At 40.4% G+C, this 27909-nt stretch overlaps 3 protein-coding genes and 1 long non-coding RNA gene across 8 annotated transcripts; 2 read left to right on the top strand and 2 right to left on the bottom strand.

Moving 5' to 3' along the window:
- Nucleotides 1-26: 26 nt before the first annotated feature.
- Nucleotides 27-10685, bottom strand: rab3da (RAB3D, member RAS oncogene family, a). 3 transcript variants are annotated; one of them, XM_086032550.1, is made up of 6 exons: nt 10539-10665; nt 9361-9590; nt 7556-7789; nt 1400-1518; nt 780-904; nt 27-682 (listed from the first exon to the last, which is right to left on the bottom strand). In XM_086032550.1, exons 1-6 carry the CDS (start codon nt 10621-10623, stop codon nt 495-497), a joined length of 981 nt encoding a protein of 326 aa, XP_085888676.1. In that variant the 5' UTR covers nt 10624-10665; the 3' UTR covers nt 27-494. The 3 variants fall into 3 exon arrangements, with proteins under 3 accessions (XP_085888676.1, XP_085888678.1, XP_085888677.1); XM_086032552.1 differs by having other exon boundaries at nt 9533-9590; nt 10539-10582; XM_086032551.1 differs by lacking the exon at nt 9361-9590 and having other exon boundaries at nt 10539-10685.
- Nucleotides 10302-12889, top strand: LOC147146297 (uncharacterized). The gene is made up of 2 exons (XR_015087062.1): nt 10302-10707; nt 12447-12889. It is a non-coding gene; the product is annotated as an uncharacterized LOC147146297 (long non-coding RNA).
- On the bottom strand, nt 10609-21717 carry pld6 (phospholipase D family, member 6). 2 transcript variants are annotated; one of them, XM_086032555.1, is made up of 5 exons: nt 21177-21231; nt 19655-19838; nt 18784-19013; nt 12486-12665; nt 10609-10741 (listed from the first exon to the last, which is right to left on the bottom strand). In XM_086032555.1, the coding sequence occupies exons 1-5, from the start codon at nt 21193-21195 to the stop codon at nt 10659-10661; spliced, it is 696 nt and encodes a 231-aa protein (XP_085888681.1). In that variant the 5' UTR covers nt 21196-21231; the 3' UTR covers nt 10609-10658. The 2 variants fall into 2 exon arrangements, with proteins under 2 accessions (XP_085888681.1, XP_085888680.1); XM_086032554.1 differs by lacking the exons at nt 10609-10741; nt 21177-21231 and adding an exon at nt 21561-21717 and having other exon boundaries at nt 11444-12665; nt 19655-19858.
- Nucleotides 21234-25040, top strand: LOC147146295 (transcription elongation factor 1 homolog). 2 transcript variants are annotated; one of them, XM_086032556.1, is made up of 4 exons: nt 21234-21370; nt 21650-21785; nt 21862-21932; nt 24376-25040. In XM_086032556.1, exons 1-4 carry the CDS (start codon nt 21316-21318, stop codon nt 24438-24440), a joined length of 327 nt encoding a protein of 108 aa, XP_085888682.1. In that variant the 5' UTR covers nt 21234-21315; the 3' UTR covers nt 24441-25040. The 2 variants fall into 2 exon arrangements, with proteins under 2 accessions (XP_085888682.1, XP_085888683.1); XM_086032557.1 differs by lacking the exon at nt 21234-21370 and adding an exon at nt 21383-21505.
- The last annotated feature ends 2869 nt before the right edge of the window (nt 25041-27909 follow it).

Genomic DNA, 27909 nt, shown 5'->3' with positions numbered 1-27909 from the left:
AACTACACTAATGTACAACAAAAACATAGAATATGAAGTATTTTATTCCAAAACATAACAGCAGACATACTGCAAAGCGCCCTTTAATTTACCCAGTTCGAAGATAGAAATAAAAGAAAAACATGGCAAAAGAAATATTGTCTTGCTTTTGACCATTTGCAGTAGAAAAAAAATCCAAAACAATTACATCAGCAATGAGAATCCCTGTACCTTGACGTCACATTTATGCAACTTCCTAACGCCGCCACAAGGGGGTAGCATGACACAAGTACTGTGATCCTCCCTGCTCTCAGGTTTGGTCCATGTGTTTGCCCGCAACAGGTGCCTGCTTCCACACACACAAAAGTGATAAATAAGTGGCAAGGTCAAAGGCACGTGTTTGCTAAGCAGCTCTTTGGTATTTCAATGTAACAGTCACATTTAAATAAGGCCCGATTGAGGAAGGATAGGTCGACAAGCATAGCGATGCGTGTGTGCGAGCGTGTTCGTGGCCATCAGCATGCGCAGCCCCCCTGCATGCCGCGGGCCGTGTCCTTCAGGCCGGCTCCCTTGTGATTGGCCGACGGAGAGGCGTCACTGCTGACGTTGTCGTTCATCTTGTCGCAGATGACGTCCACCAGCTTGTCAAAAACCTGCTTTACGTTGACGCATTCTTTGGCGCTGGCCTCGAAGAACTCAAAGCCTACGAGCGACGGGAGGACGTAATTAAGGGTTACAAACGTCCTCAAACCGTTTCGGAGTCTGACTTGAAAAGTGTGTGCATGTTTTCCCGCACTGACCGAGCTCTGTAGCAAGTCTCTGAGCGTCTTCGGTGGGGACCTGCCTGTCTTCTTCCAAGTCCAACTTATTACCAACCAGCACCACCTGGGCGTTGTCCCACGAGTACGTCTTGATTTGCGTTCCCCTGGAAAACAAAAACACATGGTTCTGTTTTTGCGGCAAAGGTCTCGATCACCCTAAACAGGAAGTCAACCCAAACATATTTTTTTCAGGAGTATATTCTATGCAAGCCCACTAGTTGAAACAAGGCGTTATGATAAATATTGCGTTTGTGGAATAAGAGTTAATCCACTCGTTTTTAGCCATCTCTGGGGGCGGCCATTTTGTCACTTCTGCTCAAGTAACAACCTATTATGGCTGACCTGTTTTTTGAAGCTGAGCCGTGATTGGTCGTTACTTGAGCCCTGACTAGTTGTGATGTCATTTTCAGTCGACAGAAATGACAAAATGGCCGCCCCATGAGATGGCAAAAAAGGGGTGGATTTTCCTGCTTAATTCATATTCCACAAACGTAATATTAATCAGAATGCCGTGTTTCAACTAGCGGGCCTGCTGGGAATATATTCTTGAAAAAAAAAAAATGTTTGCGTTGATTTCCACTTTTACTAGGAATAATTACCAGTCTTGTACTGCGACAAAGGACTCCTGGCTTGTGATATCGTATATGAGGAGGAAGCCCATCGCTCCTCGGTAGTAAGCTGTGGTGATGGTGCGGTAGCGCTCCTGACCCGCTGTGTCCTGGAAGTACAAAGGCGCCTTACAGGAACTAGAGTAGAAATGGAAGAGCATATAACTTCCATCCATTCAATTCTTATAGCTCTCGTCCTCATTAGTGTCACAGGTAAGCTGGAGCCTATCCCAGCTGACTTTGCGTACCCTGGACTGCTTGCCGGCCAATCACAAGGCACAACAATCATTTCGAGGTTTTAACCATAAATGAGACCCAACCTACCACAAACGGTACCAATACAGAATATAGATTGTTATATGGTATACAGAACGACCAATCATCAGAAAACAGCTTCAGAAAACAGGTGAGCCGTTATTAGTTGTTATCTGAGCCCTGAGGGTCTGTGATGTCATTTTCAGTTGACAGAAGTGACAAAATGGCCGCCCCATGAGATGGCTAAAAACGGGTGGATTTTGCTGCTTAACTAACAATTTATATTAATCATATCAGCTTGTTTCAACAAGTGGGCCTGCATAGAACATATTATTGAAAAAAATATGTTTGGGTTGACCGCTTTAAGGTAAAACAATTTTAGGATAAAAATTAAAACGTTAACGTAGTTATTAGCCAACGTTGTGTCGTAATCGCCAACTGCTGGGGTTGTAGCTCACGTTCCTCTCACAGCCTACAGCTTGGTATTTTTTCTTCATTTTGCACTTTAAAAGTTAAATTTGTTGTGTAACAAGTGTTTAAAAGGATGTGAAACATGTCGGGGGGTTCTTAACGGTGTAAAAGAGGCGTAAATTCCCTGAAAATAAAACTTTAAAATACATTTCATATAAATTAAAATAAAAAAAATAAAAAAATAAAATAATAATAATAATAATAAATCAACCTTTTACTTCGCGCTTTTTTTTTTTTTTACCTATCGTGGGGGGTTCTGGTCATCTGGTATATATCGTCGCTGTCATGTGAAAAACACTTATCTCCTTATCTCCTAACTTTTTTCATTTTCACTTTAATGCGATGTCTGTAACTCGGAAACATCATTCATGTAAAAATAAGAAAATGAAAAAAAATGGAGGTAAGTGTTTTTCACATGACAGCGACGATATATATATATATATATATATATATATATATATATATATATATATATATATATATATATATATATATGCCGTTTTACTTTTCAGGAGCGTAGTACTGTACTACAAATATTTTGACCCTCGGAAGTTGCTAAATAATAGAAATTCCTACAAGGATGTAGGCAGGCAAAGGAAAAACTGACACAGGGCGATTCCCACGAGGAAAAGTGAATGATTGACTTTGGACACAAGTAAATCCCTCCAAACCGGAGATAGGATTGCACCACCCAAAGCACACCAGGATACAGTCTGCTTTTTTTTTTGCTTTTTTTTTTTTCCCAAAGCACAACAATAAGTTGTGAAGGCGTATTGTTTGTCTTCTTTATGTGTAGTCTGCTGGGGAACTTGAATCATCATAGAACACTTCACGTGGAGACACAGCAGCAGACTTAAACAGATGAATTTAATATGCGCTTCCATTATGAAAGGTAATGCTAATGATGCAGTGCAAAATGTAACAAAAATGAGCGGTTTCAGTGGTCCCGTGGAAGCCATTGGAACAGAATTTGATCATTGCTCCGGATGTGCACAGAGTGCTTACTCGCAGAATACATTCCAACAAGGAGGCAGTGGGGGTGAGGGGAGGGGAGGATGTATTGCTTTCATCTCGCAGGAGTGCTGTGTGAGTGAGCCGAGTCTTGTCCTGGTGGGTGTCGGGCTGCATCGTAAGCACGGTCGGCCCCCTCGCCCGCTTAAAGCCATGCATATTTCATGAAGTGTACTGTCTGGGGAGCGTGTTAAACATCAACTTGCATTAACGCCGCCGCGTGAGAAATGACTTGACGCCACACGCGCGGCAGCCGGGCGGAGGCCAAACCGGGCTAAGGGGGCTGGGGTGGGGGTGGGGGTGGGGGGAGCGTGCGACAATGGTCTCCGAGCCTCCCGGCTGCACGGTGGAACCTTTTAACCTCAACTTTTATTGGCTCACGTCAATTTACAGCGCTGGCATTTAAGAGACTATGCTTTTCTTTTCCCTAACAATTTTGTTGATTTATTATCTGTCAAACCTCTTTTCCCTGCGGTGTTATTTATTTTATCCACTCCACAGTAGAAACAGGACGAATTCTGGACCACATATTGGCTTGAATTGTCCCAATTTTTTTTCTAAACAACACCTCTGCTAGAGGCAAATAATTCATCTTTCACTTCATTCCTTAAAAAGGGGGGAAATCAACCTAAACATATTTTTTTCAAGAATATGTTCTCAGCAGGCCCACTAGTGTATTCTGGCATTCAGGCATTCTGATTAATATTGCGTTTGTGGAATATGAGTTAAACCTTAATTATCAATTATTATTATATACGGCATGAAGCAGCAAAATCCACCCCTTTTTAGCCATCTCATGGGGCGGCCATTTTGTCATTTCTGTCGACTGAAAATGACATTGACAAAATGCTCAGGGCTCAGATAACGACCAATCACAGCTCAGCTTCAGAAAACAGGTCAGCCGCGATTGGTCGTTACCTGAGCCCTGAATAGTTGTGATGTCATTTTCAGTCGACAGAAATGACAAAATGGCCGCCCCCTGAGATGGCTAAAAACGAGTGGATTTTGCTGCTTCATGCCGTATATAATAATAATTAAGGCTTTTGCTGCTGAGTGTTTAAAGATTTCAGTGTCTTAATAATTTACTAAATCAAGAGACCTTTATTGTTAGTGTATTTTTTATTCTGTTTTAATTTCTTAGAATATCACCCGAATGGATCGCTTTTATTTATTTTTTCTAAAAAATGTACCATTTACTTGTCATCTTTTCAAAGTAATCATATTTAAAAAAAAAAAAAAAAATCTGTTATTTTGTACCGAAAATATGCCGAACCGAAGTTTCCAAAAAACCGAACCGAACCGAAATGTGATTTAGTGTACCGTTACACCCCTAGTATTTTGGTCCTTTTGCATTTGGGTCTGTGTGTAAATTTAAACATTTACTAGTTCAAATGATTCAATACTATTATTGCAAGTCTCATAATATATTCCCTTTTTTTCCCCTCTAAAGTTAACATGGTATAGCTCTACTAGCTCATGTCAAAGAACTCAAGCTTTGGAGCCTGCAGGAACATGGTTTGAGTCCGACTGCAGGCGAAAAAAGCAACTACAAATAGAGATACTAGTCTACGTCTCGACAATTGCTGGGGTGCCCTTGAGCACTTCTTGAAAATGAAGATATTTTTCACGTAATGTTCCGACTTTATTCTCAAATATTACACATTTTCATCTCCTAAGATATTGTTTAGTGTCATAACTGAGAGTATGTAATGGTAATAGTTTTAAGACTTTATAGCTGATTAATTTCCAACTTTTTTGTTGAAAAGCACTTTTTTTTTATTATTATAACTAATTTATTCTTGCAACTTTTTTCTTGAAAAATAAGATTTTGTTGTTGTAAAATGTTCCTCATAATTTTACAACCTGTTTCACATTTTTCTTGGAAAGTTATGACTCAATTTGGGTGAACAACGTTTTCTCTTGTAACATGACTTTATTGGTACTTTATTATGAAGAAAACATTTTTAAATTTACTCTGCTAACTTGTCATAGCAACATGTGAAAAAAAGGATAGATGTTGAGTGCCAATGGTGGGGAAAGTAAAACCTCACTGCAGTATTCTTTGACTTGAAATTTTAAAAAAGCTCCAAAAAGGAACTTTGGCATGATTCATCTGACGTACCGGTAGTATGATTTATTTATTTATTTTTTTAAACGGTAATTATGCATGCCAGGAGGTTTTCTAACTGTGGAGCTGAGACCATTTTTTAATCATTCGGACTTGTAATTTTTTAAAGGTCACAAAATGATCTTATACGTATTTAAATTGTGGCTAAAATAAAATGAGGGGAAAAAAAACATTGGGTTTTTAAAAATTTACAATGAAGTATTAAACAAGATTAATAGCAGCCCACAATTTGAGCATGAACGTGGTAAAGGTTTGGGTTCATAGAAATCTTTTCTTAAACAAATGTTTCGAAAGAAAAACTGGTCTTAAGTAAAATCGACATTGCGCATCTGCATGTATTTTTTTATTTTGCTTTTATGTCCTTCAATGCACCACATTTCATATTGTCTAATGTGGTATTTTTATTGCGTTTCATTGCCAATAGAGTGAACTGCCAGCGTGCGTCTTCAAAGCGCACTGGGGAGCTCTGGTGCGGCGTGAAGTTTACAGTACGTTGCTTCGGGTTTCTTTTTAAATATTCATATAGCGATCAGAACTTCAGTAAAGCTCCAGGGGTGTGAACACAAAGATTAGCAAGTGTAAAGACCAATAAACACACATAAATAACACTTTAAGTGTTCTGCGCGCAGCCATTTTAGCAACCTAAGTAGTTTTCCAGGGCCACAAAAAAAACAACAACATTACATTTATTCTTATTCATAAACATAATGCAAAAGTCAGCGTACTAACAGTATTATTATAGTATCATATCAATTTATATAATATACAGTTAGCAATATTGGGCTTTTTTCAGGATGCGTCTAAAAAGCACATTTTACAGATTAATTTGCTGCAAATTAGTCCACACTGACGCTACAGCGCCTCTGCTGGTAGAAGACTATTGGTGCATCCCATTTTCCATTAGTTGCTTTAAACGATTTCCCACAACTAATACACTTCTTGACAAATGACTTGATGATCATGAAGGCAGTAGAGAGAACAAGCGGTTAGCCACATGCCTGGCAGGTCTAAAGCTGTTCGTGCCCTCTGATTGGCTAGCGATCAGTCCAGGATGTAGCCCGCGCCCAAATCTATCCACAACCATAACGCGGGCAGGCCCCATAGAAATTAGATGAATGTATGGATTATTATCATAAACATCAACAGTTGACAGAGTTTATTTCTTTGGTGTCTGATTGCATTCATCTCCTTGGGTGCTTCTTTTGGACTCTTTCTTTCTGGATCGGAATTTAGTTTGTGTCTTTACTTTTATCATATACCTTATTATTGTTGAATTGTACTAGCTCTTTGTTCTAAGTTCTGGGTAGGGCATTGGATTTTCATACTCAGCACCTTCTGAGAGCAGACTTTATTAGAATCGAATGTGCAAGGAAACACAGTCTGCCAGCCTTTAGGTGTTGGCGGCCGCTCAGAGCAAACTTCCCTCTGGCAGCCAAAAGAGAATCATTGGGGTTTAGAAGTCTTTTAGCGCGTGAAGTGGCAAGACTTTTTAAGAATGGATTTTTCTTTCTCCCTAATTTACAGGGCTTCTCAAAAATTAGGAAATAGAAATCAAGCATTTTGCATCTCAGAATAAAAACTCCATTTGAAGCAGACGCTCACATAGGGCTGCTCGATTAAGCGATTTTGAACCGTAACCGGATTTTCTGGATAAAACGATGTTAAAAACGTTCAAATCGGCAGGTTCGATTTTGTTATTTTTGGTGTATCCAAGCGTAGCCCATTTGTACTTTCCGTATTGTGTTCCGCTTGTACATTGTCTTCGCATTTGTACTTTCTGTTACTCTTCTCTTCGTATTAAGATCTCAGTTCCGTGTTTGTCGCGCGGTCACGTGAGTAGCGCGTTCAATCCAATTGCTGAAATGCGGAATCGCTGGCCGAGGAGAAAGTGACACCTGTGGAAGATTGTTTGCTGCAGGAGCCAGACTATCTGAGCGGACCGCCGAGTGAGTGAGGAAGTGAAGCGGCGCGTACGCTCAACTGACCCCCCACCAGCCGATCCCCTTCATTGAACTTAAATTGACTGGCATTTTGAGTTCAAAGAAAGAAAAATTCAGTTTAAATAAAAGACATTCAAAATACTTCATTTTTCATTATCTTTTTTTATTTTTACAAAGAAATCGTAATCGTAAAATCGGGTTTGAGAGAAAATAATCGGGATTTTCTTATGAGGCAAAATCGAACAGCCCTACGCTCACATAACCCAGTTTTCAACAGGAATAACACCAACACGTGGATTAGGTGGCAACGCATGAACATCATGATATGCTGTTACGCCTCACCCAGATCTGCAGCTTGATGCGCTTGTCGTTCCTGTAGATGGTCTTGACCTTAAAGTCGATGCCCACCGTGCTGACAAAGGCCGACGTGAACGAGTCGTCCGTGTAGCGGAACAGGAGGGACGTCTTCCCCACGCTGCTGTTGCCGATGATCAGCAGCTTGAACATGTAGTCGAAGTTCTGGTCGGCCGCGTCCCTCTCCTCTCGGTCGTGCCCCGAGTCTCTGGCTGATGCCATCTGTCAAAGCGGGAGATGAAGAGGAAAGGCAGTCAGTCGTCAGGCAGAGCAGCAACCTTCATCAGGATGCAGCTGAAGGATGTGCGACGTGGCCCCCGTCGCAATTGCGAGTACAAACATGTTATCACAAGCTGTGTTTGCTTGGAAAGCAGTTGCTGGTCCTCCTCCCGCGTGAGTCAGAGCTGCACCGGGTCATCACGTCCTTGGCAGACAATTGGCAAATTCATTTATCTCATGTCATTTGGTCATTATTCTTCATTTATTTGGGATTGGGCATGCGCGTCATGATAAGACAATATAAGGGAAGATGACTGTTAATCATCACCACGCAGTCCACGCTATATTCGGAAGGCATAAAAAATGCCTGCAGATCGTTTAAAAATAAACTTGAAACGATTGTCAAGTATTTTTCTAAGGATGTCGTGATTCTTTTTTTTTTGCCAGAATCAACACACTGACGACATACAACAAATCTACCAAGGGGCGGAGCCATGGGTGGGCTGGGTGTGCACAGGACCACCCAGACTGACAGACTGCCCACCCGGTGAGATTCATGAATAAAATATGTATACTTTAAAATTTGTAGTAAATTATTTTTGAATTTGTGTTTCGTTGTTTTTTTTTTTAATTTGATTGAATTGTAAGAATGGCATAATTGTGGTTGTCTAAGGAAGATCTGAACTTATGATATGATTCACTTTGTCATTTTATTTGAATATACGATGTGTCGGGACAGGAGGATTGTGCTCAGTGAGAGTATATAGTGTTTTATGTGAATTTATTGTCTTTATTTATTTATACATATTTTTTATTTTATACAACACAGCCTTTTATTGTTTTTGTTTTATTTATTGTATTATAAAGTACTTTGTTACGGCCCTAGCTGTTATGAAATGCGCTATATAAATTGTATTGTATTGTATTGTATAAATATTCAGGCCCACCCTGATTTTTACAGGCCCACCCTGATTTTTACAGGCCCACGTTCACAGCCCTATTAGATGGTTCCAAAATATGCACACACCTTAAAACCAATATTTGGTCACATTGGAAAAGAGTCCGTTAGCATGAGGGCATCTCTAGTGTGTGGCCACCTTCAGGGTACCCCAACTCATATTCAGTTGGATTTAGGTTTGGCTTCTGGCTGTGTCTCGCCAAATTTGCGGCCCTCGCTCCATATCAAAAGTGCCAATATCTCAACTTTGACTCGATATAAATAAAATGAATGCACACATTCCCCCATCTGATAACTTGTCTGCTAGAATGAATGACCAAAACAGAACAACTATGACGTTTGATCCGCGTCTCCATGTGCCTGGGAACTGTGATCCCGGGCCGAGGGAGTGTGAAAAGGCCCGTGATGTCGCAGCAAAAGATCTCAGCTGCTCGGCAAATTCAAGTTAACGCTCACCCGTCAGAAATCCATCCCCCGGGTAATAGCTGAGTAAATGGTAAATAGAAGTGTTGCTTTAAAAACACTCCATCTCGGCTTGTCACAGCGCGGCCATGAATCACGACCTGGCCCGGGCCCCGCCCACCCCCGCCTGCTTCCATCCCTCTCCCTCCGTCACCCGAGACTCCTGTTGGTCATTTCTCAACGCAGCCTCCAAACTTATGGCGCCAGGTCGATGCTGAGCCCTGCGCGTCTCATCCATCATCACCCACTCGTTCATCTTCAGCCATTCACCGTCTCCCGGCATCATCAGGATGCTGAAGCGTGCATTCATCCTCACGTCCACCCACCTTCTTCGCTCTCTGGGGACCCGATCAGCATTACTGCTCCCACCAACATAAAGAAGGTCTGGCTCAGCAGCACACACAAAACACACACGTGTTGTTACACATCATTGAGTTGTACAAAGTGGTGGGTTGAAACAGAAAATGTCGAGGATTTAGATCAGGGGTGTCAAACTTTCTTATTTGTCGTATTTATGGTTGCCTTCAGGGGGGCGGTGACAACGGTATGCATGTACAATCGTAAATTCAGTGTGTAAATCGGGGGTTAAGTTCATGATTTGGTCTACATTGGGTGCAGTCAGGAAACAAAATTTAAAAAAAATGTGCTCATATTTTGTATCAAGGTTGAACCGATATGACAATTGAAATGAAGCAGCGGCTTTTGGTTTTTGTGCGTTGTCTTTCTTTTAGGATGGATGTGGACAAACGCAACTGTACATTTCAGCAGTGCGAATGCTTTGAAAGTACTAATTACAGAATATTACTTTGGCTCCACCTGAAGAACCTGAAGACTGGAAGTTGTGTTTGTACCACGCTAGCTTTATGAAACCGCCAGCCAAAAGCTGAGAAGCACTGTGTTTGTTTACAGACTAGGTGTGTGACTAGAGGGCACGGCAGGTCCACTTCTTGTCCCTTCCCTAATTACAGTATGTTCTGTGTGGATTATGAGCATTTTATGGTTTTGAACAGACGTCAAAGAAATTATCTGACGTTTTCACAGGCCACATATAATGATGTGGAGGACTGGATCGGCCCGCAGGCCTTGAGTTTGCAATTCATGATTATGATAATAGATGATGACGTACGTACGTACGTGGGCACGTGTGTATTTGTGACAAGCCTGCGGGTCACATCGTGACATGACACTTGTTGACGATTAATGCAATTATCCACACGCGCATTTTGAATTGATACATTCACATGCGACATCATGAGCAGGTTTCATGTTTAACAAACAGTTTTTTGTTTGTTGTTCTTGTTTTGTTGCTGTTTTCTAGCACGCCGTCGGTACCTTGGCTGAGTTCTCTCCCTCCGTCCCACGTCGTCCTCTGCCTCCAGCTGGGGGATAAGTGTGCACCGCTCCGGGATCTGTGCATGTGTTCACGGCCGGGAGTTCCACCGTGCGATGCAGTCAAGTCAGCGGTCGTGAAGACGGAGCACTTCCGGTCTTGTCTTTCGAAGTAAGAGCATAACTGATATTGGAAGTACAGTAACCTTAGTAAAACGAGAGCGAGAAATTCATGTAAACGTGTTATGAAAAACAAATAAATTGACGGAGTATCATCATTCGGTGTTCTATTGTGATGAAACCTAAAAGTGCTATAATAGTTCCAAAGAGACACCGTTTGATTATGATTCACTTTAATGAATTACAGCAGTGAACATGTCTTAGACTCTTTAAATCTGATACTGCTAATTAAATACATTAGCTAATATTGCTTTACAGAATTTGAGTTGTTTTCATTTAGGTCTGAGTATAACGTATGGCCATCCTCTTGAAACAGCTCCGCAGCGCTTCTGCCAACATGTAAATTGTCACGTCTTTATTTTGGAAGTGGATTCAAAGATGATTCCGGCACCGGTTTCCTTGGTGCCCCCAAACCGATCTTACGCGTAAACTGCGCAGGAGTTACGCATCACTTTGCGCATATCAACTCATGACCCGCTTAGTTAAATCGGTCCCTTACGTAACGCGGCAGCTGATTCCTTAAGTTTGACATTGTCATTTCGCACACATAACTCGAGCGAAGATGTTAAAATACTGGAGCAAGCAGTCATGCAAGCATTTGAAGCATTTCCAAAGCAGATTATGTTCAATGCACTGTATTGTTGAGTGCTGATAACACTGTTAGGTACACGGAAATCTAAATTGCGCTAGAAGAGCATTGGAGAAACGACAGCTGTGAAGCAGAGTAGTTGACATGCTGAAAAACAATTTGGATTTAATTGGCACTGAGACTGCCCATAAAACACAATAAACATAAACGCTCACAGTCTTAATAACAAGTCATTTCTAAATTATTCCAACAACAATTCTCTCAAAAAGCAGCTGTTACAACACAATGCCAGCCCAAGTTATGGCGATGAAGACCTACACAAAAATAACAGTTAAATGCCACTGAGCTAAAATGCTCAAGAAAAATTAATTGGGGACTAAGCTCCATCTGCACGCGGTGCCTAAAATATTTTCTCACACAAATGCTACTTTGTCAAAGAAAATTAAAATGACGCCAAAGTCATTTTTTCATCTCAAAAAGTGAAGGTCTGACTTTACTTAATTTTTGTTGTCAAAAGAATCTTTTTAAAATTTAATCAAATTATAAGGTTGATCTAACTTTACAAAACATTTTTTTTAATATTTTAAAAAAAGATCTTTTTTGAAGGGGACCAATTTAAATATTTTATAGGGTTGGTGTGGCTGCACATAGATTAAAAAAAAAAAAATATATATATATATATATATATATATATTTTTTTTCTTTTTGTATGAACAACAAACTGTAGAAAACAGTGTGAGGTAACAATATTAAGTAAAGTCAAAGTTTCATTTTGTTGAGTATAGTTGGACGACATCACAGGATATCATAGCACGTTACATGTAGTGCGTAAATATGGGCTGAGATTGTTAACGGATGACATCAGAACAATCTGACGAGACGCATGACATGACATCACTGGTGTTCCGTCAATCCCGTGTGCTGTTAGCTGGAACCAAACTGTGAAAACTACCAAATGATTAATAACATGGAGGGTAAATTAAATGCACTCAGCATTCACACTATATTAAGTGTCCCATTTAACTACTTTAAAACGAATTCAACATAAGTCTTTCAAAACTGATAAGGTTTTTTTTTTTTTTTTCTTTTCTGATTATCACACAATGCTAATCAGTTGTGGGCCACATTTTGGTTGATGAAAGGTCCATTCTGAGACGGATCATTGTCCGCCCACAACCTACCGAACTCTCTGACGAAGGGCTGGACCAAACGCGGCTCCTCTGTGACCATCACGTTCTCGGCGTTGCACTGCACCGCCGCCAGCGTCCAGTTGAGGGAGCCTGTGATGAGGCGCCGGCCGTCCACCAAAGCAAACTTGTGATGCATGTGCACATAGCGGCCCACGTTGCGCACGCAGATCCCTGTGGAGGAGGAGGAGAGTGAGGAGAGTGAGGAATGACAGAATTTCAATGCATTATGGATGAACTGGTCTGCTCTGGAAACAATCAGGTAGAACAAAGTTGGAAAAAGAAAGTGAAATGGCGATATTGATCCTACACACAGAACTAATTTGGCTGAGACTCCACACACCGAGGAGTACAAAGGTCCAGTTTGAGGGCCATCTGAATAAACTTCATATTTTACACTTGATGACAAGGAGAACTGATCTGTGGTTGACCATGCAGCATTTGAAGTGTGAAATCCACAAATTTGTAGTCGCTACATCATGAATTAGAAAGGGAGGCAAAAAGGATTTCATAACTTGGTTCAACCAGCAGGGGACATATTATGCAAAATGGACTTAAAGAGAAAGTCAAGCCAAATGTGAAAACAATTTCCTAGTCTAAACATGGCATTCTGATTAATATTGTGTTTGTATTATATTAAGCAGCAAAAGCCACCTGTTTTTATCCATCTCAGGGGACGGCCATTTTGTCACTTTCTGTCGACTGAAAATGACATCACAGTTGCTCTTGGCTCAGGTAAAGACCAATCACGGCACACCTGTTTTCTGAAACTAAGCCATGATTGGTCGTTAACTGAACCCTGAGCAACCGTGATGTCATTTTCAGTCAACGGCAAGTGACAAAATGGCCGCCCCAGAGACGGACAAAAATGAGTGGATTTTACTGCTTAACTCATATTCCATAAACTAATACTAACCAGAATTCTGAGTTTAGACTAGTGGGGTTACATAGAACATAATATTGTAAATAAATTTGGGGGTTGACTTCCACTTTAAAGGCTAGTATACAAATATTTGAGTGATTGGAGGGCCTGTCAACCCATGAAGTGTGAAATTAAACAACCAAGCAACTATTTTGTTATCTGCCTATTTCTGAAAATGTGTCTGTAAGCGAACCACTTTTTACTTTTGACCCATTTTAACATAGCAGTGGAACTAAGATGCGTGAATCATCAAATTTAGAGGAATCATCAAATCAAAGTCAGATCCGCCCCCCCACCCCGCCCCCATCAAAAAATGAAATTATTTAAAAATATCGGAATAAATGGCTCACCGATTTTGCATAAAATGTCAAATATCTGCCGAGCCAATCCAGCCGATCGGATCTGTGTAAAATTAGGGTAAATATTCATAAAAAAAAGAGGCTTCAAGCTGTTTATTGCCGCTGTCATCTGAAGGTTAGTGTCAAGCTAAACATCAAACAAAGGGTGCTGGTAAACTTGCTTGTCTATTCAATTCTCTCACTCCAAAGTATGAGCCTACTCGGGACTGGCACAATGGTTAATTCATTCGACGTTTCGCTGCAAAATCCTACCTTTGCTGTGTTTTGTACAACAGGCACATGTTGATGAATGCCAGATCTACCGTAAATGCTCCGGTGCTGCATTTCGGCGGGATCGCTATGTATAAAAAGACGTCGTTATCCCCTATCGTAACTGAGTATTGCCTCTTGAGGAATAAAACGGCATTATCGGACAGATCGGCAGCAGCTTGTTCAGTAAGGGATTATACGCACGTCGTGTGGTGCTCGACATCCCCATGAAAATGTAAAACGGAACCTCTGGCCTTACAAAAAGAAAAATATCACCGCAAGAGTGCATTGCGGGAAAAGCAATCAGGTAAAATGCCGGCTCGCGGGGCGTCTCCAGTGAGTCTGGCTGTGTTTTTCGAGATGGTGCATGTGGCTGGCCTAAGAGAGGCTGAAATACAACTATTTATTACGCTGGATGAAGGCCAACGGCAGCTCCGCTCAGATCAGGCCGATTCAGTAAAAGGCGACCATGCGCATGCGAGGGATTTATGTCGTGTCATTGTGATTATACTGCATTCACTGCAATGTATATTGGCAAGTGACTATGACATATTGCCTGCGCGAAGGACTGATTTTTCCCCTTCTAGATGTGTTTTCATGAATGTTTCTGGAAGTACCTTGTTGATTTCCACTATCCTCCCCGTCCCCTAAATGTTGCATTACTCTCTGTGTGATTCATGAAAAATGTAAGTTAACAACTGGAAACTGCAGCCGGCTCTTGTCTCAACAAGCTGCTACTTGACCCCTTTAGGAGGCCCTTTAAATATCCAATCTCACTTGTACCTTAACAAAACCTTCACAAAAACTGAGGTAACAATATTATATATTCATTTTCCCCCACTTTAGGCAAATCCATCGTTTAAAACTACTTCAGCCTGAAATTGAGGCTCATTAGTGTGCTCGGAGATCATCAGGGATCAGCGATTTTTTTTCAAACTTAACTTTAATTGCTTTATATTTACGAGCTAAAAGTGTTTTTATGTGATGTTACTATTGTGTGTAACGGGTGGTTGGTAGCTGACTATAACACGTTCCTCCTTGAGCCCCTGCAGTCGAATGTAAACATATGGGATTGCGTTCATTCAAATTCATGTTAATAAGATGATTTTTATTTTTTTTTTTACCCGATGGCAATAATTTTTTGTCGTTACGAATAAACACGTCCAATTTTGTGTGGAGCGTTATCAATTTAGGGTCACAGAATGCAGTACAATGAGGATTTTTTTTTTTTAATGAATACCCTCTAGCAAATTAGACGAATGACTACATTTTACATGCAGCCAATATACCTTTTAAAACCCGAATATTGGCAGTAGTCGCACGCAATAATCCGAATATGCCCTTATTCAGGTTTTTTAAATTCCAAACATCATGGCTGGGTTACTCCTTTTCTCACCCGTGTGCGCATGTGTGCTGTATACGTCGATCGGAATATCCTGATGGCACGGGACACTCTGCACATGCTCGACCGCAAGGAATCTTGGTCTATGTAGTCCAGGAAGTGCCTGTTTGCGCAGCATCCTCGCCATAGCGAGCCTAACTTGAATAAAATGTTTCCTTTGCGGCATTTTCACAGTATTTTCTGTCTCTATGGTAAAAATGACACAGTAAGTATATATAGACACATATATACTGTAGGTGTGTATAAATCCGTATAATCTGGCGCGCAACTCGCCGGAAATACACAAGCAGAGAGGTAAACAATCATGGCGAAACATGACATGAATATAAAGTAACGAGCGGAAATGACGTCCATTTGCGTCACGACGTCCATGCGTCCCGTTTCAATCGTTTTATTCAAATGCGGGCGTACGTCTGTCCACTCACGCATGTAAACGGATTTTTCCGAATGTTTCAGGAATTGGAATTTTGAAATTAACCTGAATATTGACTGCATGTAAACGTAGTCAATGTTTACTCAACACAGTCAAAATGGTTTGAAAATAATCAAAAACTGAATTGGCACAAAAAGTTCTTAACATGTCTTAAAGGGGAAGTCAACGCAAACATTTTTCTTCAAGTTCTATACAAGCCCACTAGTTGAAACAGGGCATGCGGATAAATATTGCATTTGTGGAATAAGTGTTAATCCACTCGTTTTTGGCCATCTCCAGGGGCGGCCATTTTGTTACCTCTGTCGACTGAAAATGACATCGCAATCGCTCACAATGACCAATCCCGGCTCCGATTCAGAAAACAGGTCAGCCGTGATTGGTCGTTGTGAGCAGTTGTGATGTCATTTTCAGTTGACAGAAGACAAAATGGCCGCCCCCAGATGGCTAAAAACGAGTGCATTTTGCTGCTTAACTTACATCCCACGAACGCAAAATGAATCAGAATGCCGTGTTTCAACTAGTGGGCCTGCTGGGAAAATATTCTTGAAAAAAATATGTTTGGGTTGACTTCCCTTTTAAGAATTTTTGTCGTTTGGCGGCTAACGAGCTAATGTAGCTTAATTACCAAACTTTCAGTTCATGTAAATATGACCAATTAAACACTAACATCAAATACAGTCCAGCGGTTTGTTTTCCAGTTCGTATTTTTGATATGATCTTAAAATTGAATTATTTTTCCACATTTTTACTTTAGTCTGCCAATTCTGAATGATACAATGTCTCTTAAAAGGCTACTAGAAGAGCACCGTATGTGCTAGTAGTGCCACTGAGTCAGCTACAGTACTTAAGCATGAAAGCACCGTGCGGGACAAAGACAAGACGCAAGGGCTGGATTGAAGTGCTCAACAACCTCGCAAACACACACGCTGACAAACACTTGGCCTAATGAAATCTGCCGTCCACGTTGCCAATTTCTTACTTACTTAATCCATACTTAACGACACAAAGCGGCGGCAATTTAGCAAATGTAGAAGGCTAAAAGAGAAAGGGAGATAGCGAGAGGGAGACAGAGCACACAAAGCCTTTCACGGTGTGCGAGTCCATTAGGTCAGACAGCTGCTGTCATCCCTCCATTCACCGCTGAACAACTACCCAGGAGAGACTTCTTGGCATTGATGCTGCTCGTCCAAGAACAGAGTGAGCACCTTCCATTGAGAAGGACCTGAGTCATTTCCGGTCGACTCTGCCAGTAGCTCCACAAAAATCACACCCGAGAGTGCTTGATGTCTTTTCATCAATTTAAAAGGTGGCACCTCTAAACTTGAAGGGACCGAAAATCATCCAGTTTGCGGCTGAAATCATCTTGATGAGCGAATTCGCGCGAGGCTACAAAATATGTCACAAGGCATCTTAAAATGGATTAAGCATTAACTGCGCACACGAATTTAGTGGACAGAGCAGACACCAGGTTGACTATGTAATTACATCAGAGAGACGTTATTGAAAATGAAACGTTTTGTAAACAGAGACAATGAAAGTAGAATTCCATTACATTTGTCTGAGAATTATGATTTATTAGTAACAAACATATCTTGGACAAAATAATCTCGATATTCATGCCACTTATCTTGACACTCTACGTTTAAATTGAAAAAAAAGATTTAATCCGTATCAGAGGTCGGATTAAAATTATGATCGGGTGCACTGTATTCACGGACTCAAAAAAATATTCTAATATCGATTACTTCTGTTCATGCATTACACATTTGATTGGAACAAATTATTTTGACATGCGCAGATTGACCAAATATACCGGAAATAGTAGAAGCCGTAGCGACTTCCGTGTCAACAAAACTTTTTTACTTTAAACGTTAGCATTATTTTTTTTATTGATCTTTTTAATTATTCCCGTTTACGCTGTTACGTCGAGTTTACACTTCCTAATGGAGCTGCAAATGTACCCGTTCAGTCTCGTGCCCGGCATGTCTTTTGCTCGCTCTGCTTCTACCAGAATAACAGAAACGTGTATACTGACGTCACAGACATGCGCAGTAACGACGGTTTGTTCCAAAATTTGGAAATGAATTTTTTCACGCGAGCCAATCGGATTATCAATCGACATAAACCACCCCTCCCGTTCGGAATAAAATCTTGATCGGAATGGGCTTGATCTGGTGAGAGTATTCCAAATGGGGGTGTGCACATGAAGCATTTTTATTCCGATCAGGCTTTTAATACGAATAAATGTGTCCATGCGATATTACTTTGGGTTTCGAGAAAACTAAACATTTTTATTATAAAAAAAAAAAAAAAAAATGTACGCAATCATTGTTTATTTCTAAGTTCTTGTTTTTTTTTTATCCAAATAGTACAGTACTCCCTTTTACTGAGGCTTTTCATTTGCCCGGAACAATCAGGAACAGAATTTGTCGAGGAGGCCTTGCAGACCAAGGATGAAATCCAGCATTTGGTGATGTCTATGCATTTCAAACTTAATTGACTGCAAAAGATTTTGCAATTATTAAAAAGCGAACGTTTGATTTTGAGTGTTAAATTGTCCCCGTGTTCCACTTTGGAGGTTCATCTGTACATACAGCCTATGTAGAGCTGAGAGTTTTTATTGAAAATGCATGAAACCTCATGTTACAGACCACGATGAAGGGTCGTAACCTTTTTTTTTTTTTTTTTTTTCTTACTGTCAATGTAATTTTTCAGCACAAAAGTCTTGGATGGGATAGGATGAGAAGCTGTTTTATTCAACAGACTTCGAAAGGGGCTTCATTAATTTAGGTCACATATACTTCCTTTTTGTTGGAAAAATCAACATTTCTCCAGAGAGATTTAGTCGACATTGTGATATAATCGCTGTATAGTTGTTTTTTTTTTTTTTAATTCACATGCAGTACTAGCACACCGTGTTCACTTACCGGCTTTGCGGAGGGCTCCAACCTGGGAGCCAGTGATGACAGAGTATTCCTTGTCCACCAGTACTCTGATGGTTATCTTCCTTCTGTACAGGTACAGAACCGCCCTGCTTAGGTCCATGTTGGAAAAAGAAAACAAACACAAGTCCAGAGAGGAGGACGCTGACAGGATGAAGCGGAGAAGACGAGTGAAGGACGTCTCCACGCCATGAGGCAATGGGCAGCAATGGGAGCTGAAAGCACACAAAAATGCAATTTTGCAAAAATGCAATCACATAAAATGATGTCACGGGCCGGATCTGGCCCCCGTGCCTTGAGTTTGACACCAGTGGTCTACATAATCTTGAGTTTTAAAAAGAACATTTATTTACATGATCTTCATTTCCTAATTATCTTATCAACAGCACAAGACCTTAAATTCTTATAAATTATATTATACATCATTGGTGGGAAAAATGTTTTCGGGCTCAAAATTTTCTGAGGCACTTTTGGTTGTTGCTCATTTGCATCATGGCAGGATCAAATACTCTGCCCGCGAGCAGTAGGTTTCCCACCCCTATTGTAGCAAATACTGCACAAAAACTGTGACATTGGAGTGTTAATAGCGCAACAACCAAGGTTATATCCGTGTAAGTGGCTGCCATGCAGAGCAGTCCAAACAATTGCAAGACTAAGTTGATGAAGGATTTCTTGCTAACGTTTGCCTTTCGTAACTTCTGTTCCTCAAGGACATCATGCCGGCTGAAAAAGCGTACTTGTGCCGCAAACGTGTTTATTAAAACACAAAAGGACCGCTGAACACAAAGCGCCCTCTCGCACTGTTTTGCCGTGAATCACAGCTGCTTCATTGTGCTCAACACAAAGAGTCACTCACTTGGGGGAAGCAGAAGAGAAGATGTGCTCCATGCAGGCCACCTCCGAGGGAAAGAAGAGGACCTCGTTCAGAGTTGTCGGCGACTTGAGGCGACGCAGGAGCCTCCACAGCAGTTCCACACTGAGGGAGAAGGCCACCACCCCCAGGCCCACCACCTTCACTGCCCACATCACTGATATCACTGCTGTGACAACACAGTGCTTACTGACATACTTTCGAATTAATCAACAGTGTGTTGTGCTGCCTTGAATGCTAAATGTTCAAACTGATAGGATGTATAAACGTAACATTTTTTACTAAACTTTTTTTTCGTTTTTTAAACACAAATGTGACCATTAAAAAATAGTGTGCCCATCCTTGGTTTACTGATGACGAATAACTGATGCCCAATTTTTTGTAAAATGCCCAGCTCTGTATATATTCTTATGCTGCAGTTTTCAATGCACGCTAGGACACACACACAAACACACACAGTTCTGATAAAACTAATGACACTGAATAATAATGCAATTGCATAACAACATACGTTTTAGAACAGGCGGCTCTTCCTGGAAAGGAGGGTCTGGCACTGATTTATAATGCGTTATCTTGTGAGGGGGGTGTTCCTGATCTTCCTGACCCCGCGGGAGATGTATGTATGACCCAGAGCTGCTGTTTCTACTCGACCATAGTTTTTGTATTTCCTATTTGTTATATTAAATACTCAAAGACAAATTTAATGTCCCGCGACCCTATATAGGATAAGCGGTTTGGAAGATGACATGACATGACATGACAAATTTAATGTATCAATAATTTCATTTGGAACAATATCACCTGTAAATATACAAAAAACGGGGTGTAGGAATTCCACCGTGGATACTTTTTTCCCTGACGAGGCCCAAGGGCCTCTCCCCTGGTGGCCTCGTCTCAAAATCCCTTACAATATAAATCCTGATGCGACTGAGGGAAATTTCCAACACTACCATATGGATTTTTTTTTTTTTTTTTTTACAAGTTTGTGAGAAGTTTACTAAAAACAGATGAGAACTGATGGTTATTTCCTTCCAATACAACACTATGTATTTATATACAGTACATATATGTTTTTGTCAGTTTTGAACCTTTGGTCACGTTTGACGGAATTTGACAATGAGTGAAACAAAATATTAACAAGTTCTAAAGAAACAGACAGCATTTACTACCGTACAAGCTACGATAACATTTGTTGAGTGGTGGCATCATTAAATCATCAAAGTGTTTGATACCAAGTCAGTTACGTTAGAAAAAGTCGGCTTTAAGACAACTTTTAGACATTTTCCAAGTGAATGAATTGGACATTTGAGGTATAGCCAACGCGTTTTAGCTAGACCGTGTCCACTTCGGCTCACCTTTGTTCGTGACTTGAGCGACAGTAGAGTAACAGTAATAATAGATATTTTTTATTCTTGAATGTGTAAATTCAGTCAATCAAGCCTCCGTGTTGTCTCAACCAGAGCGAAAGTGTTTTTTTTTCCCTGAGCGAAAGAGTAGTTTGGCAAACCTGTAGCTTCTGACGTCATCAGGCGGGCAACACCACACCATTGCGTCACTGCTAATCGACGTGACGGACGTATGTACGAGCCAATGAATGGTCGTAACGTAACTTAACCTTGTCCAATCATTTAATCTAAATTCAGCCAATGCCCGGTTTTGCGGAAGTAAATATCCTTGCAACGTGTGTCTCTCTGAGCAAAGGTAAACAAGAGCTAATTTTTAAGCTTCTTATGTTGTTTTAAATCTCCGTTCTGTACACGGATGTGTCTCTTTCGACTCCTAGTAGACGATTACTTCGCAATCGTTACTTGTGTGCCACTTATTGGACGCAATTTTGTATGTGGAATTAAACACTATTTACCAATTAACCAATGTTAGCTTGCTAACTTACCAGAAAGTTTTGTGCATTGTTGGTGTAATCATAAAGTATTCTGTTCTAGTCGCATATTGTTCTGATTTATCCCCTGTGCTATACAACAGCGACAGAACATATTCGAACGATGGGTCGCCGTAAGTCCAAACGAAAACCACCTCCTAAGAAGAAGATGACCGGGGATCTGGACACTCAGTTTACCTGCCCCTTCTGCAACCACGAGAAATCATGTGACGTCAAAATGTAAGTATTCACTACTTTCAAGTTTAACGCTCCTTTTGAGAGACTTGTTGCTAACGTCTCTTTCCCTCCACGACAGGGAGAGAACCAGAAATACTGGAATAATATCGTGTACAGTCTGTTTGGAGGAGTTCCAGACGCCCATTACTTGTATCCTTCTCCATGCTATGCGTTTGTCTCTGCTGGTTAGCACGTCAGTCTCATAGTTCTGAGGTTCTAGTTTTGAATTATTGCTTCTACTTTCCTGTGTGGAGTCCGCTGGTGGAATCCCATGCACCCCCAAATTCAACTCTTTTCAGGAGACCCCCAATACGGCATGTTTGTTCAACCATTAATATTGCATCATCAAAGAGAGCATGACATTTTCAATACTTTACATTCGGCAATAAATTAAAAGTAACACCCACACGCGTGGATTGGCCAATATCATATTTATTTGTGAAAAAATATGAGATTTACCAAATTGTGACTTGAGGTATTGGCTCGATTCCAGCGATTATGCTTGTTAGGCTTACTTACACGATTTGTTCTCCCCAGCAAGACAATTATGCCGCCTTCTCCAATGTGGAAAAGTTAAAAAAATAAAATAAAAAAAGTGTGCAGCTGTGCGCTTTTCTGGCAGCACGTATTCTTCCATCTACTTAAGTTTGTCATTTACACCAGTGGGCAGCAACCTTTTTTCCGCCGCGGACCGGTTCACACAAGTCCTCCCTTTTGAAGGATTCGTTGACTCATTGGAGAAGCCGCTCGCCGCATATTTAGCAGCGTGGGTTTGATGCGTGCGAATCACCTGTCGCGGTAAATCTATATTTCAATAGGTCACCTTGTATTGTCTGTGAAATGCACCTTTCTTTTTCTTCTTTTTTTACTCATTTTGCTAGCTCGTGGGCTTAATATTAGCGTTACGCGACTGAGACAGTTAGCATCTTGACATGCGTAGAGTCACTCAAAGATGGATTTAACACAGAGAAGCCGCTCACTTGTCAAAATAAAATATTTTTAAGCCTCATGTAATAAACCGGAAGTACTCAAAAGTTTTTTTTTGTTTTTTTTCTCCATCTGTGCAGCCCGCCGCGGCCCGATGTTTGGGGACCGCTGATTTACACACCTTCTTGCCTTGCTGTAAAGTTGAGAAGCAGCCGGTTCATACTAGTGAGTCACTCTAACGCGATGAGAAATTGTCACGCTGCACTTTATATGAAAAGAAAGCTACGTTGTAAAGACTGTGAAACGTTCGTGTTGCACTGTGTTCCATAAGAATCCCCACGCTTATATTGTCCTGTTATGTTTTTTAACGATAGGCTTGGGACACTTCCATTAGCTTTACCACAGTGTCCATTTACTGGAAGCTTTCATCGTAATCTTCTGGCCTCGGTGTTTAACCGCTGATTTATTGGCACATCATAACTCCCTGTGCTTTTTGGTCTTTGTGCCGGTCCTAATTGAGCATTTGGCGCCTGCCTCCTCCGTGCTCAGACAGACGATGTAGCGTCGGAGGTTATTGACGCTTTGGCGTGGTCAGCGTCAGGGAGGGATGTCAAGTGTAGCAGCCGAGAGAAAGCTGGAGAAAGGCATTCGTGTGTGAAATTCTTGTTGAATATGTCAACAAAACGTCTTAAGGGGCACAAGTTATTAAGTGTTCCCATGACAGCAGAATGACATTTATTGAGGGTGACAACAAGTTGTGTAATATATAATACTGTAAGAAGAAATGTTGCGACTTTACCAGTGGGAAGTTGTAAATGTAGGGGTAATAAAATGGGCATTTAATAAATTAAAGTTGGACGAATGAAGTCATAATATTTGAGAGTGTTAAATGTAATGCTTGGAAAAAAAAAAGTACTGACATCAGCTTATCACAGAGCCCACTGTGGCTTTTTTCCAACAAACCTTCGACTTCCTTCTTATAATGTTGATGTTTTATTTTCGTATTACAACTCCATGTAAAGGACATCATTTTACTTGTTTACCACTCTATGACCTTATTTTCTGTAATGGTTTTGGCTCACCATTGTGTCCATTATTGTAAAATTGCAAAATGTGTCAAATTGTACATGTCATAACTCATTCACTGCCACTTATGAATTTGTCTTTTCACAGTCCAGCCATTCAATCCCAGGAATTTAACTTTATTTTTTTTCTATTTTTTTCAAAGGTTAGGTTTAAAGAGGTTATCAAAATGTCTGGCAGTTATCATTAAATTACAAAAAAATCCCCAAATTGCTACTTTTTTCTTCATCAAACATAGTTTTAAAAAATTTTTATAGTACATTTGTTGCAATATTACGACTGATAAATATATTACAGCTATTTTCTTGTACTTTTGACATAATTGCCATAGGGTTGTATTTTATCTAAATGTAATCTTTTGCTGTTTTGGCCAATAAAATAATACATTTTGGAAAAACCCTTTCATAAGTAGTGGATCTTTATGCCCATCTATCCATGATGTGATTATTGATCGCCCTCTTAAAAACAGCCCGACGCTCTTTTCACTGCCACTTTTTATTTATTGATTTCCAAAGTTCAATTCATTCCTAATGCAAATAATGTCATGCAACAAAGTCTGACTCCTTAACCCTTCCCTCTTCAGATCTTTCAGAGCCAGTCGACGTATACAGTGATTGGATAGACGCTTGTGAATCGGCCAATCAGTAGCCCCGGCGGAGGAGGAGCAATAATATTTTTTTAAACCTGCAGTTTTTTTCCCCCCCTGCTTTTATTTGAAAATGTTTTTGGCTTCACTTTAACAGTGTAGATTTATTTACAATCCCCCAAAATCCTATGTTGATAGGTGTGACTGTGCACGTGTGGATCTGGACAGAAACGACACACGCTGTCCACTTTTACCCGTACAATCGGAGATCCAATAGGAAATTCGATTTCACTTCGTGGCTGACAATATTCGGCAGCACGCGGTTAGCAGGCTTGCTTCACAGCAGCGTGGATTGGGGTTTGAATCTCACATGTTCTCCTCCGTCTTCCTCCCGCAGTCTAAAAAGGTGCATGTCAGATTCATTCAACAATCGGAGCCGTGAATGATTATAAGTGCACTGCGATTGATTGGTGACCAGTGCAGAGTGACCTCTCTCCCAAAGTAAGCTGGGCTAGACTCCAGCTCACCCTTGCACCAAAATGGGGACAAAGGCTAGAGAAAATGGATGGATGGAAATCTTAGAAAGATCTCTTAGTATGATGGAGTGCACTTCCACACAACTGAAAACTACAATAAACTTATTGTTTGAAAAAAAATGCAAATACTGCCTGCTTTTATTTTATTTTTTTAATTTGAATACTACTGATTTTAATGGTGTATGTGTGTGTATATATGTATACTGTATGTATATATATATATATAATATATATAAGGGGTGTGCATCTCTCCAATAAAATAAACAATTTGAGACGTATCTCGATATATGATGTGCGATACATTTCAACGACGGTTACTTTTAAAGTGGAACGATTCGGTTCGATGAACAACATTTTCTGTTTTGAAAACAAAATAGGTGACCTACGTGAATCGTGGTAATCTGATGAGAAAATCATTTTGGGGGTGGTGTTATATTGTTTGGCATTGAGCATCGAGAATTGATGGGACTGACGTTCTGATTCGACTGGGATCGCATTTGAAATTTCCGGTGCCTCGTCTGCCGCCAATCATGGCTCAGCCACAGAAAACAGGTGAGCGGTGATTGGTTGTTACCAAAATAGGTAACGCCCATAGCTTCCGTTTTGACTGAAGTTACTCAGCTTTTTTGCTCCATTAATGAGCTGCATTACATTTAAGTAACCAAGAGAAGAAATAGAAACTATTAAAAATTAAAATAGCGGCAGGAAATGCCACAGATGATCTTTGTGGTTTTTTTTTTTTTTTTTTCTCAGTTCAAACTGTTGATTTAATGGACAAAAACCCAGGTTTTTCACCAACAGTCAGTAGAGCCCGGAACATATTGTAATCAACTGGACTACAAATCCAAAATGTTCCTGCTAATTCAAAATCCAAAACTCCCATTTCTACTCTCATCACATTTTTCCATTCATGGCCGCAGTACACAAACGCTAACAGAAGTAGCCTGTAACAATAAATGAGATGTGGAGTGGTTGCCTGTGTGTGTGTTTGTGTGTGTTGTGTTTGATGACAGAGCCCAGCTGGAGCACTATTGACGACACCTTATGAAACATGCTGGAGGACGATTACAATAGAGAATGATTATCACTTAGCCTCTCTTCCCCTCTCTGTGTGTGTGCGCGTGTGTGCGCCCTGCCCCCCCCCCCCCCCCATCCCCGTTGCTCTTTATCCTCTCTCATTCAGCACGTGGGGTCAGGGGTCACTCCGCGTACGTTGTCAAGTCTGCCAATCACCCACACAGTGACTGCGAGGCAACTGTTGCCAAGGAAACAGCAAAGTGGTTGCTAGGCACCTGGAGCTGTGCTCACAATAGTCATTTTGTTGCTTAGCACACGCACACACGCATAGACACATCCAAACAAAAGTGCGCCCACAGCTCTGCCCAATCAACAAGTTTACACGACGCCAGAGTGGAAATTCTCATTAAAGTCCTTAATTGCATTCTGCTGCGACGAAATGTGCGGCGTGCTCGCGCAGTGGTTAAAACTCATGCAACATTAAGTGATATGAGCGCCATTTATCACGCGCACAGATGCTAATATATTGCTGAATGTGCAGCGAAAAACGCCCGCTCGTTTATATCTCCGAGCAACAATGCTAATGGAGCTCAAATGTCTTCTTCCAATAGGGTGGTGGCCTCCTGATTAATCAGCATGCCCGGCGACCCGCAAGCTCGACTTGATCAATAAAAGACATAAACATCCATCATTCGGGCTAAAAATAGTAACAGCGACGCAAAATCGATGCTTCATTTCCCTATTGGCATGTGGAGCTCTTGGATTTTGCTAATGTGGGGGGATTCTTACATGGCCTCCGTCCACATATACAACAAGCTCATTTTTTAATAAGGGGATGTACGGAGAAGTAGAGAAGGATTTATAATCATTTCTATCTGGCCGTTTTATATCGTGCTTGTCCTGATTAGGGTGAGCTGGCGCCTATCCCAGTTGACTTTGGGGCACCCTGGACTGGGCGCCAGCCAATCATAGAGCACGTACTGTATATCCAAACAGCACTCAAAATCACACCTTCAGACAATTTGACATTGTCTGTCAATCTTACGTCGGAGGTGAGTAGAGTAGTCAGGTTATAATAGTTTGGGATTTTTCATTATTGTTCATTTTTATTTTGTTTTGACTTTTTTTTTTTTTTTTAGGTTAGTTTCAATTAGTTTTCAGGGTGGGTTTGTTTGTTTTTGATTCATTGAAAAAAAAAAATTCATTGAGTTTAGTTTTTACTAGTTTTAGTATTAGTTTTAGTTTTTTATCTAGTGTTAATTACAAGATATATATTAAAAAAAAATAGTCACTTTAATTATGATGTTAGAAAGTTAATTACAATTCCCAAACGATTGTTCAAACTTTCTTCTTCTGTACGGCCGAACAGTAATACAGAAATAAATGCACCCTGAAAGGACATTTTTGCTGTAACTATTGTTAGTTTTATAAACAAAAAATGTAATTTAAGATCTCTTTTTTTTTTCAGTAATGCTATAAACATAAAATGTAGTTTCTGTTAATTCTAGGTTGTTGTTTTTTTTAAGTGCTCTCATTTTTTAATTTTATTTCATGAACAAAAACATTTTTTTTCAATATTAGTTTTGGTTATCTTGTTCGTTTTCATTAACTATAATAATCTTGGGATGAGTCCTAAATTATACTCAAGTAAGTCAAGTACATTTTACTCTAAAAAGACTTTATTTTGTCCCCAGTCTATACAGAGTAAAATTTACACTTGGGAGAGAATAATATTCTGAGTAAATTATACATAGAAAAACATTTGGAGAGTTATTTACTTGGGAAAAAAATATTAAAGATTTTTCACCCAGAAATTCGAAGCAAATTTTACAAGGAGAATTTTTGAGTCAAATTTACTTGCATTTTATTAGTTTATTAAAAAAAAGTCACACAAGGATTGAGGAACGTACCGACAATCTTCAGGTTATGAAATGACATTGGCCATGTCGCACCTACAGTGAGTTGGTAAATTACTGGT

The sequence above is a fragment of the Filicampus tigris genome, chromosome 6 (assembly GCF_054856515.1).
Source record: "Filicampus tigris isolate MCC_2025a chromosome 6, RoL_Ftig_1.0, whole genome shotgun sequence".
NCBI lineage: Eukaryota > Metazoa > Chordata > Actinopteri > Syngnathiformes > Syngnathidae > Filicampus > Filicampus tigris.
This window is presented reverse-complemented; position numbering and strand designations above follow the sequence as displayed.

Bases quoted from the DNA above. Each gene is read 5' to 3' on its own strand.
- rab3da (XM_086032550.1), bottom strand. From the start codon at position 10,623: ATGCACAGATCCCGGAGCGGTGCACACTTATCCCCCAGCTGGAGGCAG. The intron at 7,790-9,360 runs GTGACGGAGGGA...CCGCTTTGACAG, and splicing joins ATGACCAACAGGAGTCTCGG to ATGGCATCAGCCAGAGACTC. The intron at 905-1,399 runs GTAATTATTCCT...TTTGTTTTCCAG, and splicing joins TTTGTCGCAGTACAAGACTG to GGGAACGCAAATCAAGACGT.
- LOC147146295 (XM_086032556.1), top strand. From the start codon at position 21,316: ATGCCCGGTTTTGCGGAAGTAAATATCCTTGCAACGTGTGTCTCTCTG. The intron at 21,786-21,861 runs GTAAGTATTCAC...CCTCCACGACAG, and splicing joins AAATCATGTGACGTCAAAAT to GGAGAGAACCAGAAATACTG. The intron at 21,933-24,375 runs GTATCCTTCTCC...TTCCCTCTTCAG, and splicing joins GTTCCAGACGCCCATTACTT to ATCTTTCAGAGCCAGTCGAC.
- pld6 (XM_086032554.1), bottom strand. From the start codon at position 21,592: ATGATTACACCAACAATGCACAAAACTTTCTG. The intron at 19,014-19,654 runs GTGAGTGACTCT...GTGTGCTTTCAG, and splicing joins TTCTCTTCTGCTTCCCCCAA to CTCCCATTGCTGCCCATTGC. The intron at 12,666-18,783 runs GTAAGTGAACAC...CCTCCTCCACAG, and splicing joins TGGAGCCCTCCGCAAAGCCG to GGATCTGCGTGCGCAACGTG.